Genomic DNA, 16,760 nt, shown 5'->3' on the forward strand with positions numbered 1-16,760 from the left:
TCGCCTTAGCCTTTTTTACAAGATCTATTATTGTAACAACAATTTGAAGGACGTCCTGTTTCATCCACATCATTATATATCTTCAAGGACCGATGATCGCTTCAAGTTGGGTCTACTGTCTTGTCGCACAAAATTGCGTAATGACTCTTGTTTCTAGAACAAGCGTTGCCATGGATCCATCTTCCCTCCACAATCGCCAGCTGATGACGCCGAATTCAAGATCACTTTACAAGTAATATATATATATATATATATATATAACTTTTGTTAGCTGCAATTCTTGCTATTTCCCCCCCCCCCCCTCTCTGTAGTGCCTTTGAGTCCTGAAAGAATTTTTTTAATAAATAAATAGAGGAATTACTATATTTTGTTGTTACTGATGCGGTGGTTTCATCGGTAAGCACATTACCCTCGATCCCTCTATGCCCAGGAAGCCAGCATATTACAACATGTCTACGAGATGAATAAATATTGCACAAAAGTAAAGCTCAATAAAAACAGGATTGTCCTGCTTTTGTAAAGACATTAATGCTTTTACAAAACTTAACGAGTCAGTGGATATTATTGCCTTTTCTAGTTTTACTTTTTTTTATGTGTTTCACTGCAGACAATACTGCATATGCTTCTGCAGTAAAGATACTTGTTTGGGGTTGCAATAGGTCAGATTCACAGAAAGAGGGACCAACAGCTGCGTAAGCTATGCCAGCATGCGACTTTGATGCTTTGATATAGATACAGAGCAAGTTGTTTTGGCTCCAATGAACTGTATGTGTTCAAATACTGCATATGCTTCTGCAGTAAAGATACTTGTTTGGGGTTGCAATAGGTCAGATTCACAGAAAGAGGGACCAACAGCTGCGTAAGCTATGCCAGCATGCGACTTTGATGCTTTGATATAGATACAGAGCAAGTTGTTTTGGCTCCAATGAACTGTATGTGTTCAAACAAAATAAAGAAACAGCAAATGATGGGGAAAGGGTGCTTGCCTCCCGAAGCAGTGCAGCCATTGAAGTACTTTGTTCTGGTTGTGCCTGGTTATTGTAGCCCGAGTGCTGCTTGAGAATTTCGTAAAGATCATTTTTCTGCGAAAGCAAAACATTTTGTTTTTAGTTAGACAAGGTCGCAAGTAGACTGCAAATATCATTCGAGATACTAACAGCAAATGTCATGCATTTAGGCATTTAACAAGTTATGTACTTTACCCTAAAAAAGAATGAACATGAGGCTACATTTTGGAAAAAAACAATAAAAAGAAACAAGACCCCAAAAGGTAAAGCTATGGTTAAGCTATGGTTATATGGCTATGGCAAAGCTATGACTAAGGCTAAGCTATAAATCACCATAGATGGTTCCAGCTATAGTTTCATAGTTTAATTAGACCATTTTTGCAGTTCATCCTACTGATGCTCCACCACTGAGCCTCACTGCAGTGACAAAACACAGACACGCACAAACACACACACACGCACGCACGTGCGCACACACACACACACACACACACACACACACACACACACACACACACACACACACACACACTGCTAACTTTTCCTTCCCTATGGGTAACCAGAGCATATACAGTAGAACCTCGTTGATATGTTCCTGTTACGTACGTTTCCTCAGTGCCAACATTCGCAATCGAGAACTCAAAAAATGACCCAAATGAGTTATGCTCATTTTTTACCGGTTCATATGTTCCCGGAAAACTCAATTTTTTGGCACCAACGTTCAGTCTATCGCCAAACTGCAACCGTATGATACGTTTTCAGCTGCTAGATCCCATGTAAGCAAGAAAATGCACGAGGCACGCGCGATCAATAACAGTATATTAGCCCACAGCGCGAACTAGAGGGGCACTGCGAACGTCGCTCGCGTGACGTCAGGGCACGGACTTGCGCCTGTCGTCTGCTGCAGTTCGGGCGGTGTCCGGACGCCTTCTGCAGTGCGTTCATTCATTCACTCTCGTTCCCCCTGCTTGTATACTCATGGCGATCATCTCAAATATATTTTTAAGAGGTCTTCGTTCGCAAAAATTTATTGAAAGAGCTTATTTCTTAGACAACAATACAGTTCTCAAAGGCAATGCTAGAGCGCCAGCCGAAGGAGCGCAGACCGGCCCACTGCGGGTTTTTCATGAGCGGATCGACAACTGCAAAAACATAGCATATAAGAATCCAGTTACGATACCATACATGCCGCGGTGCGACGAGTATGTCACAAACGCTGGCTATATATGACTTCTAAAACAGTTATCCTTGATTTTAATTGGCTAAAACAGGTTTGCTGACGACGAGTAGTCCATGATATAATATCAAATTTTCGCACTTCTTCACAGAAACGCTCGGCAGTAACACAAGCCCTTAACACTGCAGTTTAGATTCTACCAGCACCAATTGCTTCTTTAACTGCTTCTCAAAATTAGGCGGTTCTTCCCGTGTTTATGTTAGGTGGCGGTAATTTGAAGTAAAGCTAATTGAGGCTTACAGCTGTTTGCAGAATACAAAAAGGAATGTACCTATATATATCCCCTTTTCCGTGCTAGACGTTGAACTCACTTGAGAAATTTATTGGCGTTTGTTGCTTGAGAAATATACATAACGAATCTGTTTGGCGGACTGACACAGGTTGCTCTGCCCAAATTTTTTAGTGAAGTATGCCTTATGGGCCGTACGGCTGCAGCCAGAAAGAAGCCGAAACGGCATTTATTAGTAGTATGGGACATATTGAAGATATAATTCACTGCTGGAGGGTAAAAAATCAAGTGAAATATGTAAGTCTTGTGGTGTCTTCCTAATGAAGGTTTGCAAGGTTCTCTTTTATGTACTGACGAAGCAAATAGTTATCCGTTTATAATTAAACAACGCTAGATTGAGACATGGTGAGGAAGAAGGTGCTTGAATTTTCCTTTTCTAGACACCCTAAGTGCGCTGTAGTACCTCAAATATACTTTAGGCATTGCAATTGGCACTGTAAAAAACTGCTTCATGGTTTCAATTCGAAGTTGTAGTGAACTGATGGGTTTTGTGAACAATGCGTGCCTTGCTATAACGACAGTCGGTTGCTACCGTTGCATGAGGGGTGTGCAATATTTTCCATAAAGCCAACTGAGGACCACTATGAAACTATTCATCGCTTGCAATTGATTAGCTCTCAATCTTAACCATGAAACTGTTCTTTCAGGTGACTGTTACTATGGTATTTTTGAATTAACTTTAGCTATATACGTAAATACTCTATATATGACACGCCGTCATGTTAGCAGCCATGAGCAATTCGTTTTATGGGAGCCTGTTTCCGAAAGCGGTGAAAGTAGCAGCTAATTTTTTCATACGAAATGCGTGTCTATTTCTTTTATGCATTAATAAAGTGGCCATATTTTACTAGAACAACTCACCAGAGTAGTAAGAATCATGATAGCTTCACTGGGCAGTGTCTTCCTAACACGGATAACATGTTGACACGAAATACCAAGATTTTTCTTCCTTGTAAAATGCAATGTCTCTCATAGGTAAGTACTAAGGGAATGTCAACTGTTTAGCGAAGCATCATACACAACTTCGCATGTTGAATTTGCAGACATTAATTTAACACAAAATTTATGGACAGACACGGCGCATATATGCGTTGCAAAACCAGTAGATCCCTTCAACGCTACATAGCTTGCGACATCCAAGCCGCGAATTTTATTGACTCACGCGCTTTCGTAGAAGGAACTCTGGTTCAGGCATGGCAGCAGAAAGATGCAGACTTATCTTTCAACAAGTACGGCTCAAGCCACCTATAAGCGGTGAGAATTTGGAGTGGCGCCCTCTTGCGAGTGACGTCACGGCCAGGACGCCGCTCGCTCTGGCTCGCTCGGCTGCCGCGCGCGCTCGTTTTCTCAGTGAGTTTTCTTGGTATTGGCGGCTTGAGCCGTGCTTACAGAAGGTTATTTCGGATTATTTCTGTTGCCAAGCATGGACCGCAGTTTCTTCTTTGAAACCGCATGAGTCATGAAAATTTGCGACTTGGATATCGCAAGCTATGTAGCGCTGAAGGGGTCTACTGGTCTTGCAATGCATACATGCACCCTGTCTGTCCATAAATTTTGCTTAAAAAGAACGTCTGCAAGTTCAACACGCGAAGTTATTTATGATGCTCCTCTAAACACTTAACATTCCCTTATTACTTAAGTATGAGAGACATAGCATTTTAGATGGAAGAAATGCCTTGATATTTGGTGTCAACATTATAAATCCGTGTTAGAAGGGCACTGCCCAGCGAAGCTTTCATCATAATTCTTATCACACTGGTGAGTTGTTTTAGTCAAATGTGGAAACTGTATTAAGGCCTAAATGGAAGAGATAGGCGCGCATTTTGTGTGAAAAGGTTTGGTACTACTTTCACTGTTCTCTGAAATAGGCACCCAGAAACGTACTGACTGTTAACATGACGGCGCATCGTGTATAGTATATATATACTTCACGAACACCATAACAGCAATCACATGAAAGAAAATTTCGTGGTTAAGATCGAGAACCATGCAATCACCTGCAAGCGATGAAATGTGTCATGGTGGCCCTCAGTAGCTTTTATCGACGATATGGCACACCTCTCCCACAACGGAAGCAACCGACTGTTGTTATGGCGAGGTGCGCTTTGTTCGCGAAACCCACCATTTCACTACAACTTCGTATTGAAACCATGAAGTAGTTCTTTACAGCTCCAATTACAATGCCTATAGCATACTCGAGGCACCACAGCGCAGCTTAGGCTGCGTTGAAATGGAAAATGCAAACACATCCTGCCTCAACATGTCTCGATCCTGCATTGTTTAATTACACAGATAAACTATTTGCTTCGTCAGTGCATAAAAAAAAACCTCGCGTACCCGCCTCTTAAGGAAGACACCACAAGTCTCACATGAACACTTGGCCTCCACTGGGGAACAATGATATCTTGAATATGTGCAACACTACTAATGAATGGGCCTTAGGCTTTTTGCTGGCTGCAGTGAACCGGCCCAAAAGGCATATTTCACTCAAATATTTGACCGCAGCAGCCTGTGTCAGTTCTCCAAACAGATTCATCATGCCTGTTTCTCAAGCAAGAAGCACCAGTAAATTGCTCAAGCGAGTTGAACGTGTAGCACGGAAAGGGAATCAATATTGGTACATTCCTTTCTGTGTGCTGCAAACAGCTGTAAACCTCAATCAGCTTTGCTTCAAGTTACCGCCACTTAAATTTAACCGGTGAAGAACGGCCTAATTTTGAGAACCAGTTAAAAACGCAAGTGGTGCTGGCCGAATCTAAACTGCAGTGGTAGTTAAGTCCTCGTGTTATTGCCGAGGGTTTCTATGAAGAAATAGAAAAATTCGATATTATACCGTGAACTATCCGTCTAATCGAACATGTTTTAGCGGGTTAAAATCAAGATAAATGTTGTAGAAGTCATATATAGTCGGCATTTATTTGTGACACGCATATTGCACCATGGTGGGTATGGAATCTTAACTAGATTCTTATGTGCTGTGGTTTTGCGTCTATGCCTTTATTATTCACATGAGCTACCACTGGAAAGTGTAGATCTGCGCATGAAAAACCTGTAATGGGCTGGTCTGAGCACTCTCGGGTGGCACTATAGCGTTGCCTTCGAGAAATATATTGTCGTCTAGGGAATAAGCTCCTTGATTACATTTTCGCGAACGAAGACATCGTAAAATATATATTTGAGAGGCCCGTCATAAGTATACAAGCATTGGGAACGAGAGCGAACAAACGGAAACACTGCAGAAGGCGTCCGGGCACCGCCCGAACTGCAGCAGACAACAGGCGCGAGTCCATGCCCTAACGTCACGCGAGCGGCATCCGCAGCGCCCCTCTAGGTCGTTCTCGGGGCTAATAGACAGTTTTAGTTACACGTACGTAGAGGCTTCATGTACGCAAACGTGAAAAGCCTACGTACCTTACGTGCACGCCATTTGAAACGCTTTTAGCTACACGTACGCGACGCACGCCAAGAGGGACCCCGTTGCTACATCTGTCGGGAAATGTGAACACGGCGGTAGTGAATTCAATCCTGTCGCCGTGTTTCGATGCAAGCCGTCTGCGCGCACGCGGCCCGCTATCGCTTGTTCGTGATCTCGCGGAACTCCCACGCGAAGCTGTCTACGTGCGCAAGAAACGCACGCAAAGAAATAGACAGTTTTAGTTACACGTACGTAGAGGCTCTGCGTACGTAGAGCTTCTACGTGTCAGCAGTGCGCATGCGTAGAACATAGCGGGCGCACGCGCGTCTCACGGACGTACGTGAGATTCAATTCTTTGCGTGCGTTTCTTGCGCACGTAGACAGCTTCGCGCGGGAGTTCCGCGAGATCACAAACAAGCGATAGCGGGCCGCGCGCGCGCAGACGGCTCGCATCGAAACACGGCGACAGGATTGAATTGGCTACCGCCGTGTTCACATTTCCCGATAGATGGAGCTACGGGGTCCCTCTTGGCATGCGTCGCGTACGTGTAGCTAAAAGCGTTTCAGATGGCGTGCACGTAAGGTACGTAGGCTTTTCACGTTTGCATACGTGAAGCCTCTACGTACGTGTAACTAAAACTGTCTAATGAATCTTACGTACGTCCGTGAGACCAGCGCGCGGGTGCTACGTTCTACGCATGCGCACTGCTGACACGTAGAAGCTCTACGTACGCAAAGCCTCTACGTACGTGTAACTAAAACTGTCTGATACCCCAGGCATACACGAAAGGAACGAGCGTGCGCGGCAGCCGAGCGAGCCAGAGCGAGTGGCGTCCTGGCCGTGACGTCACTCGCGAGAGGGCGCTACTCCAAATTCTCGCCGCTAATAGCTGCCCGCCGCGGCAGCTTCATCGCAATACTCGCCGGCCCGTCTCACCGTGAAAACGCCGGCGCGCACCCAGTTTCTCCATTCGATACCAGAAAATCTCCGAGGTCGTCGTACGCGGCATTCAAAGCTCACGTGAAAACGACGGCGTGCGCAGTTTCTTATGCCGGTGCCAGCAAATCTCCGCCCGGGTCGTCGCACGCCGCATTTGCAGCTATCGCCGCCAAACCTACTGCGATAAGCATCTTCACCTATCTGTTTTACAGCGCGTGTGGCGTAGTACCATTGGTCGCGTACTGCACGCTATTAGTAGGCGACAATCCAAACGCGCCGCCGTTCCCTGCTGCAGGCGGTGCGATGTGGGCATTACGTTTCGTTTCGGCGGCATCCGGCGTCGCCCACAAGCTCGATTTCGTTTCGGTTTGCCGTCGCCCTCTTTAAACACCACAAAACGAGTCTCGGGCAGCCGGTGCACCGCCACCTCGACGTCTCGTGCCGCAACGATCCGCGCGACGCTTCGTATTACGTAGATGTGAACAATAGTTGAGACGGTCAAATTTTTTTTAGTTACTTTGCATGCTAAGTTTTGCCGGCTAGTACGTTTTTTCCAAAACGTATGAACGAAGTTCTACTGTATGTTGGCCTCTGTTGTCATATGGATAGCATATTAAGACATTACTTCAATGAATAAAAATAAACAGTTTATTCACAGGAGTTCGTCCTTGCTTAACACAGCATCTTAGTGTTTTGCATTAAAGGTGCACTGACACATATTTTCCAAGTTGCAGAAACTCTACCATAGACTTCTGGCACATAAGATATTTTAAACTGATACTAACATTGTTTTGAAATGCCAAACATGGCAACATCAATGTTATCATGATGTCATGATCAAAATTTGCTAACATCATGTAGTAATAAAGCTATGCATAATGGGCTTGCTCATTAAAAACAGACTGCTGCATGCGATTATGCTGACTAAGCTCCCGTGTGGCAGCCACAGCGTTCAGAGGAATGGAACTAGTCAATGTATCAGAACATCATGACGCACCCAACAACCAAGTACTGAAGCTAGTTCACTGAATCAAGCATCATAGTAAATTATTTAGGGCACTCTGGCACATGCCAATATTTTTTCTTTAGATTATTAAAAACTTAATTAAAAAAAAAGACGTAGAAAATGCCATTTCAGTACTCGTTTAAAACACTTTTGGTGTTGTGATGTCTGAATGTAGCAGAGGCCTGGGCTTACAATCCAGCCATGCAATTTGACTCATGATCACACTAAACACATTATGTTGCATGCAGCTTAGCTAGGATGAAAGTGAAATGGAAATGCCACTTCCTTAGCTGCTCACGGTTGAGTGTTCTGCACATGGCACACTTCAGCATCTGCTCAACCACTAAAAAGAGCAGTCCAGAGAACCAACCTCCTATTAAAAGAGCTGCCTTGATGTGCACAGCTTGAAATTTAGAGTACAAATTTGTGAGCTAGAGTAAGTTAAGCTGCCACACACTTATGTCACACATTCAGCAACAACACATATACCTACACACATGTAGTTGGCCAAGTAGCAAACTTACTAGGATCCTTGAGTTGTCTGGTGATGAAGCAGCTGAAACAAGTTGAAAATAACATCTCCTTGACATCAGACCTCGACCCATGTCAAGTGTATCTGTTGGCATAAATTTAACATGCATTAACTGTGACTCCCAGAAAGCCTTCTACAAGAGCAAGTAACTGCTCTAAATGTGATGCAAGTTCAATTCAAGCCATGTTATGTTACTTAAGGATATATTACGACATTTTTACAAGACAATCACAATGTAAAGTAGAACACAGACATTTGGCCAATAATTCCACAGGTTTCCTAAATGTGTAATTTTTCAACAGTGAAAATAATTTGAAGTGACAAAAGCACTGCAATGGATTTTTTTAGCTGTAACTACGCTCCCTTGACAGATGGTCTTATGACAAAGGCTCTAAATAAGTCCAAACTGAGCTGCCAATGCCTGTTCAGTACAAACAAACAAACATGATGTATCAGAACGAAAGGCCAAGATGATATAATCCTGTACTTTGAGTACCTGATCATTCGACAGGAAGTTCATAAATATCATTCAATTTAAAGTTGGATGGCTCTTTCCAAATGCTTCTCTTTGCCAGTATCCTTATGAGACCTTGCCATTTTCCTGAAGTTTGTATGTATTTACATATCCTCAGCCCTCTTCGTTCTTGAGTACTGACACAAAATATCTCACTTGTCTTCTTCGAAACCCCTTTGATCCTAGTGGTGTCAACTGACGCTGCTACAGAAAAGGTTGCACAATAATTAAGAAAAAATAATGGATTAGTTGATTGCTGGGGTTTAGGATCCTAAGGTAACACGGAGGGCTATGAGAGATGCTGTAGTGGCGGGCTAAAGATTTTGACTAACTGGGGTCCATAAATGTTCACTCAAAATGTAAAACTTTAGTGTTTTTGCACTGTGCTCCTTCTCAATTGCGTCTCCACAGCCAGGAATCAAAGACATGACCATGTGCTAAGCAGCAGATGCCATAGCTACTGAGCCACCACAATGTTTGAAAAGAAATAAACATGACTACTTGTACTTTTGATGTGAAGCTTGTACAGGTAAGTGACAGATTGTGGGGTCAAATGCGATAAGGAATGCTCTTTGTACCAGAAAAAGTAAACCAAATGTATTAGTGGCACTCGTAAATTCCACTAAAGGATGACAATTTTATTGTACAATGAAACTTAAATAGCAGTAGAAAGAGCAAAAATGTTGCAAATGTTTTTCACATCATGACATGGTGGCTTCATAATTTTAAGCTAGATACCCCTGGGACCCGGTTGTTGTCAACGTATTCCTCAGCTGTGCAATATGTCTTTCTTCGATTGCTTTTTAGAAGCCTTATACTCATTCCGTTTTATTTTGAGGTGTAATTCTATTGAATTAGGTGCTAACAAACATTTGTTTAAATTTTGAGAAGTAGCCCCACTGGACATCCATGTGCAAATATTACTCATTGACAATGACAAAGGAGATTCAATAAACCTCTGATTACAACCTCGATGGGATCGCTGAAGATCCCTTTGAGGAGCCCTGCCTCAGAATATCTAGCACTCAACATGCACTGCAATGGAGAACAGGTTTCGGCACCTACAATATGCTTATCTTCTTTTTATTTGTTAGCATTGTTTTTCTTTGAATATTACAAAACCCTGCGTTGTGCTAGACAGAATTGCGAACTAATTTTGCTGCTCTTCCAACACAGGCACGTACCTAGGATTTTTTTTCGGAGGGGGGGGCCTGCCCAAGGTAACTACTATGCAAATGAGGGGGGCGGAGTACTTTACTAGTACAAATGTGAATAACGTCCACCATTCACCATAAAAACATGTAAACCCACAAAAGAGAAATGAAATAAGGTATATCTTACAGGTGTGCCTGTGAGATACACCTCTCCTTTACTTGGCAAACAAGAAACTACATCAAATGGACTTGCGCAGGAAAGAAGCGCAGGAAGAACACTGCCAAGAACAAGTAAAGAAGCCAAAGTTGAAAATAAAGATTACTTTAGCAGAATACAACTTAAAAAGAAAACAGCAGTTGGCAACCAAGGCACACAAACACCGTGGAGTTGTGTTACTTCGCCAGCCAATCACAGAAGCAAACAAAATCGTTGTCAAGCAGCCTTTTCAAAATGGTGTCATACTTGATACCTGCGGAGCGTCTGCTATTCTTGAGTCTTTTCATCGGCAGAAGCAATGAGGTGTCCAACAGACATGGACAAAGTGTGTGGAGCCTGAGCATTTCACTCTTCAAAAGTCTGCAGTGCCGTTCATTTCACTGCTGAAACCGGTTTACTCATGAAGCTTCACTGCCAACTGAAGTTAAACTTGACAATAAATAGTTGCAGCAAAGCAAGCACGTTATTTCAGTTCAATAAAGAATTAAGCTTTGACCATTCCACTATAATAGGCAAGGCAAAAGGTATAAAATTAGGTGCTAATAATTTTATTTTTGCGGTTACCGCCTTATTTGGGTAAAAGGAAAAGTTTGAATAACGAATTATTCGTAGCCTCGCGGAGGAACAGTGGCTGGTGGTTATGAAGGCGTGGGTGGGGCTTCACTGCAGACTTAATTTGTATCCGACTATAGTAGCGTTTTTTGAATTAGCTATGGAAGAATTATAAACAAATATATATTTGGGGAACAATCACAGTTATTTTGGATCCCTCGTTTACTGCTCTACCAAGTGAAGTGCCACAACCGACTCGTATTGTTATTTAAGAAGTTACATAACGATGCGTGGCTGCCAGTCCCGTACAACCACGTAGGGTGCAAGACGGTGCGATTCTAGACCTACTACGCCCACTGCGGCAGGTTAGAAAAACATCTACATAATCACAGCAGAGAAGTGGCTACGTTAGGCGGCTCGAATGATAACTGTAGAAGCGTCATTCAGAACACACAAAACTGTTTTCCACTTCCTTTTTCTGTTCTACTTATTTTTTAAATAAAGACATGTCAATCCATAAATATTTTTATAAACAACCGTTAAAATTGTTAATTTTCGCTTTCCCTTCCTGTTTGGCTGTTGCCTTGGCTGTCTCCCTTAATAGATCGCCTCATTTCTCAAATTTTTGCAACCCTTGTTTCCAGTTGGAAATTTTGAACGAAAAGAGCTCTACAATTAGGGAAAAACCAGATGAGTTAACAGGTGACAGTCATATTGCCTATGAGTTTAAGGGTTATTGTAGGGTTTGATGATGGACGCTGTCTCGTATTATTTTATTTTCCACCTTATCTAACCCATATCACGGGTATATGGTTCCGAGAATCTGTCAGCGTCGTGGCGAGCCGTTACTTGAGGAAATAATGAAGCAAAAGGAAAAGTTAAACGCAATTGGAGTTTTCTCTGGCTGCAACTCGTTCACGTGCGTACAGACCAGCTGACCACGAACCGAATCCCTTTTCTGGTCCCTGGATAAGTCTAAACAAAGAAGGTTGAACGAAGCAACAGCGATGCGCGTGACCGTTGAAAAGACGGCGACAACTGAATGCATCTCGAGCTAATCGCGTGGGCACCCAATCGATGAAGAAACTGGCCTTCACACCCCAGGAGATGCTAATAACTACCGCCATCCAAAAGGAATGAAAAAGGCAGCAAAATGTTAACCACCAAATAGCTGTCAAGTTTCAACATTGATTTGGCAGTGCTTTTGGAATTTGTGGGAGAAGTGGTGGCATGAACGGGGAGCCCCCCCCCCCCTCCCCTTGGGTAAGTGTCTGTTCCAACATAAATATGAGAAAAGGTGGAAGAATACATTAGGTATCCTGAACCTCTGAGCCCTTACGGCACCATTTGATGCCATTTCCAAAACTTTGCTAAAAAGTGTAAACATTTTTATCTTGCTTTTTGCATAGTCACTAGTATTTACAAAAGCTTAAATTATTTAAACTGAAGTTTCAAGTAAAAGAACTGTACTTATATTAATAACATTGTTTTTAATATGAGTGCTTTAATAGATGTACTCCAAGTGCACAGTCTGGCTGCGGGCTTGAAGACTTGAATATGAGGTGGTAGTCAAGTGGTTTACTGATGCACAGGCAAGAGTATTTGGGAACAGCACAAGAAGACTGGACAAGAATAGAGAACACAAGCTGTCTATTAACAACATGTGTTGTCTATTCTTGTCAAGTCTGTTCAATCTGTTTCCAAATGTTCTTGTAATGTATTTACAAGCTCAATTTTCAGTCCTTCTACAGGTGAAGGCACCCAGCGCAATTGTTGAGAGCCACATTACAACCGTATTACTGAATGCTAAGCATGCACTGCCACATTAGTCACTCTTTCCTCCTTCACTCTGCACTCCTCTGCATTTGACATGGGATCAGCCTGGTCCTCTGGCTTATCAGATAGTGCCACTATCACCATCTCTATTATCTCACTGAATGCCTAATCTTATTAGGTGCTCAACTTTTGGTGACACGGTCATAGTGTGGCCTGTGCCCTATGCACCAGGCTGACTGACCCAAACATCAGTGACTTGTGATACACAGCAAGCACAACCTCTAGTTTCTTTTAAGTAACAAGGTGTCCCACTTCAAGGTCAAAGCTGTGCTTCACACTTGTGGTCTACGTTTTGAACTGGTTCTTTTAAAAAATGATTTTGATAACTAATGATTTGTTGTGCACTTGAGGAACTCTGGCCCCTTACCACGATTATGGAGCTGACTGCTACCTAATAAAGAAAAAAAAATTTTGTGCCAGTACTCATTTAAGCCCCAATCCTGTGCTTTACTTGTCATGGGAGGTCGTACCAATATTGCCAATGACAAGTCACATTCGTTCAGTCCGATGTTGTGCTGTTCCCTATGCCAAAGACGAGCTATGGTCGGCATTGAGAGAAAGCTGCTCTCAAGAGCAGCTTTTCTTTTTCTTTTTATGCGAAAGCGTCAACTGACTCCTTGAGTGAAAAAGCCAATGTCTGTCGCCTGGAGCAGCGAAATGGCACTTAAATTGACATTGGTTGCGATACCACATCACGAGCGTGCCTCAATGGAGCAGAGCGGGCGAAAGGGAATACATGCTGCTACAATATAGCACACTAGGTATTGGATAAGGAGTGACGGCATGCCGCGACGTCACGTCACCCTCGCTCTCAGAAGGCTGTGCACGGTCTGCATCTCTCTCTCTCACCCCCACTGGGCTTATCTGCTGCGCGCACCTGCTGGCCTTGGTGGCCACTGCTGCTTGCTGGATCGGGCAGTACATACCACTATGGTACATTACTTGCAGCACAAAACACTAACGACTGATCAGCGACATTCAATTGGTCATTAATGCTTTCGCATTCACAACTCATAAGAAGTGCTTAGGTGTCCTCGGATTTTTGTGTTAATTCTAACCGGAAACCAATCAAGTAATAGCAAAACATCATGAGTGTGTGCAGTAATCACTCCTATGCTGGTCACTTATCTAAAGCAAAAGTATGAGTATCCACACTGGTAATAGCAGGCAAACAAGAATTGCTCCCTGGTGAAAAATAATCCAGAAGCTTTTTGCAGTTTTAAGCTAGACGAAACTGTGCATTAAAAGTAACTATTATGCAACTTGGACCCATAAGCTACGTGTGCCTTATTGTTTACTTAGTAATACTGGTGCCCCATTAATTAGGCATAACCTTGTCTTGAAAATTTGTATTTTAAATGAAAGCAAGACTAAAAGTCAACACAGCTGATATATGTAAAATGCGCAATGATAAGTGAGTACTCCTATCTTTGCTTTAAGTAATATTGTGCAAGCACCAAATGCACCATAGCCCAGGACTTTATTGTGGAGCAGGAAGACATCAGACAGAGTAATCACGTAAACAGAGAACCCATATTTGCACCACTGCCAGTTGTTATGCTAATGTAAACAGAGAACCCATATTTGCACCACTGCCAGTTGTTATGCTACTTCATTCAGTATATGACATGGCCTTTCACACCTATTAGTATTCACTTGTCTCTAGAAGAAACCGATTATCAAGAGAATTGGCGCACAAGTGCCTGTGCAAATGAAACAGCACACCTAGACCACAAAGTACGCATTATGCTGTTCATTACATTTATTTTCTCATTATCATTACCCTTGCCATTACAAATGAATGAAATGAAAAAAAAGAAGAAGAAGCAGCAGCACCTGCACTGAACTCGCAATTATGTGGGCAGATGACGCACAACAGTGACAGCCCTGAATGCACATGATCAAGCTCACTGATTATGTCATTTCACTTCAACAATTTACCAGCAGCTGATTGTCAACAGCTTTTCCTTGCTGCCATGGGAAAGACCACACAAGAACAGGTCACAAACATGAATATGCACACACTGAGAGAGCTACATAACAAAAGGAAATTGAGAACTCTTGTAGATATACAAATAAACTATCTTCCAAAAGAGCAGCAAAGCAAAGGCATTTAGGTAAAAAATATAATGCCTACATATTCCGTTCAGTTGCAGCTCATCATCCGAATCGTCTTGATAAAACACCTCCAGGGCACTGCTGAACAGTCGTGCTCGGTTAGCTTCAATGCTGCAAGCAGATACAATTACGGTGAGAAAAGTGAGACACTATGAACATGATTACTGCAATACAATCTTTCTGTCCGATCAAAAGAAACCCAGCAACATGAGTATATATACCCAAGCAGGCCATTCTGGTACTGTCTCATTTACACTAGAGTGCCAGATTATTTTCAAGGGACACATAGCTTGAGGCAGCCTAAACATAGAGAAGGCACATGATGGCGACTTGGTCCGCTGCACTGAATTATTGGCTTTTTAATGCGACAGCGTTAAGAGCCCCGTATCAATAAAAAAAAGCTGGTGTCAGCAACTTGCGTCGAACGTTGTTCGCAAAAAATCATCCCGAGCCATAACCACGCAGGTTCTCCGCATGGCGCAGAGGCATTACTGAACTAATATCCTCAAAATCGTAATCGTAAAATCGTAAAGTATGACCAAAACACTACCTACAGACATGATGGGATCGGACTGCATTTTGAATATACCAAAAAACATAATTCTGTTATGCGGAAACTCAAACACAAACTTCTGTTCCAGCGTTTCTAAAATTAAAGAGCGGTGCGGCCTGCTCGGTTCCTTGCAACAACACCATTCTGATGGCGCTTGCCTTCACAAGAAAGCTGTGGTTGTCAGGAAGCGTGACAAGTAGTCGGGGATCTTTGAATGCCATCATGTCCCACTCTTAAAGGCGAAGCTTAAGCATCCTCCAAATTTTTATTCAGAACGTCTGATAATGTTCACTAACTTAACGTTTTACTAATAATCAGAAGCGAAAATGCACATAAAAGCATCTTGATTAAATAGAAGCTGTGTGCCAAGTATGAAAATGTTTTTTGTTTTTTTCAGTTAAGCAGAATAAGGTTACTGAATACAACATAGATTTCATGTTCACCGCACAAGTCCTATGGGGCTGAGTTCACAGCTACTGGAATGCATGCACAAACAAAGATGGTTCACAGAAAATCATTTACTCATTATATATAATATCACAGCTCAGTGTAGCAAGCCAAAGCCCCAATTACACATTACTGGTATCAGTAACCTAACACAATACAAACAAATGTATTTTTGGAATATACCCGCATGCCTAGTGTATACTCCATGGTCCAGTAACGCACACCAGCTCATTTGATCCCACATGCCATTACTCTGTGCAATCATACATGAATGCTCTCAGGTATTTGCCACTTTAGGAATAGGAATGTAACCTGAATTGTTCAATAATACTTACTATTCTAGGCATCTGAAATTTAAAACAGTGGATTACTGCTATCATTTTGTTACTCACAAATGCTATTGACAAACAAATATGAGAAAGAAGGGCAATTATTTGAACACTTAGGTGCGGGGGCAATTTGGGGTCAAAAACTATGCCTACCAGCGAAAATATTTACTTCAAAAACATCACTTTAGGCTTCTATTCCAGCTTGCACTGTCAGCTGCACACTGTTGGCACCACACTCACAAGCAGTGCCCACTCCTGTAATCACTGGGCATGGTTAAAATTCGAGCAAGTCTATACTTCTAAACTGACGGCGGTTCTAACAAGTTATACAACCCTTGAATAGCTAGACTGTTATCTGCAACTATGACTTAACGATCGCTGTTGCATTGTAGAAACCTCGGCGCCCAAACAAGGTATAAAATATATGAAAGATATTCATGACAGCTGCGTCGTTAATACCGATTGACAAGCTTTCAGTTTTTAGTAAGTACAGAAAATAAAATTCACAAAGTGTTCGCATAAAGTGTTCGATCTTAACACCGTCGTGAACAACGTAAACGATCTACCGATTCGGGAAAAAAACCCAAACTCTAACACAGCAAATGACAATGATA

The 16,760-nt window shown here is 42.5% G+C and overlaps 1 protein-coding gene across 4 annotated transcripts in view; it reads right to left on the reverse strand.

Moving 5' to 3' along the window:
• The window catches only part of LOC126544054 (DDB1- and CUL4-associated factor 11), a 107,072-nt gene that overhangs the window by 89,607 nt on the left and 705 nt on the right, over positions 1-16,760 (reverse strand). For 2 of the 4 annotated variants that reach the window (XM_050191252.3, XM_055061623.2), the window contains exons 2-4: positions 14,837-14,928; positions 8,419-8,510; positions 987-1,082 (exon numbers count right to left, since the gene is read on the reverse strand). In XM_050191252.3, coding sequence (XP_050047209.1) covers positions 987-1,082; positions 8,419-8,510; positions 14,837-14,928 — 280 coding nt within the window. Of the gene's footprint in view, positions 1-986; positions 1,083-8,418; positions 8,511-14,836; positions 14,929-16,152; positions 16,699-16,760 lie in introns of those variants that run through there. The other 2 variants (XM_055061624.2, XM_050191254.3) reach the window with 2 other exon arrangements.

The sequence above is a fragment of the Dermacentor andersoni genome, chromosome 1 (genome assembly GCF_023375885.2).
Source record: "Dermacentor andersoni chromosome 1, qqDerAnde1_hic_scaffold, whole genome shotgun sequence".
In the NCBI taxonomy this organism is placed as follows: Eukaryota; Metazoa; Arthropoda; class Arachnida; order Ixodida; family Ixodidae; genus Dermacentor; species Dermacentor andersoni.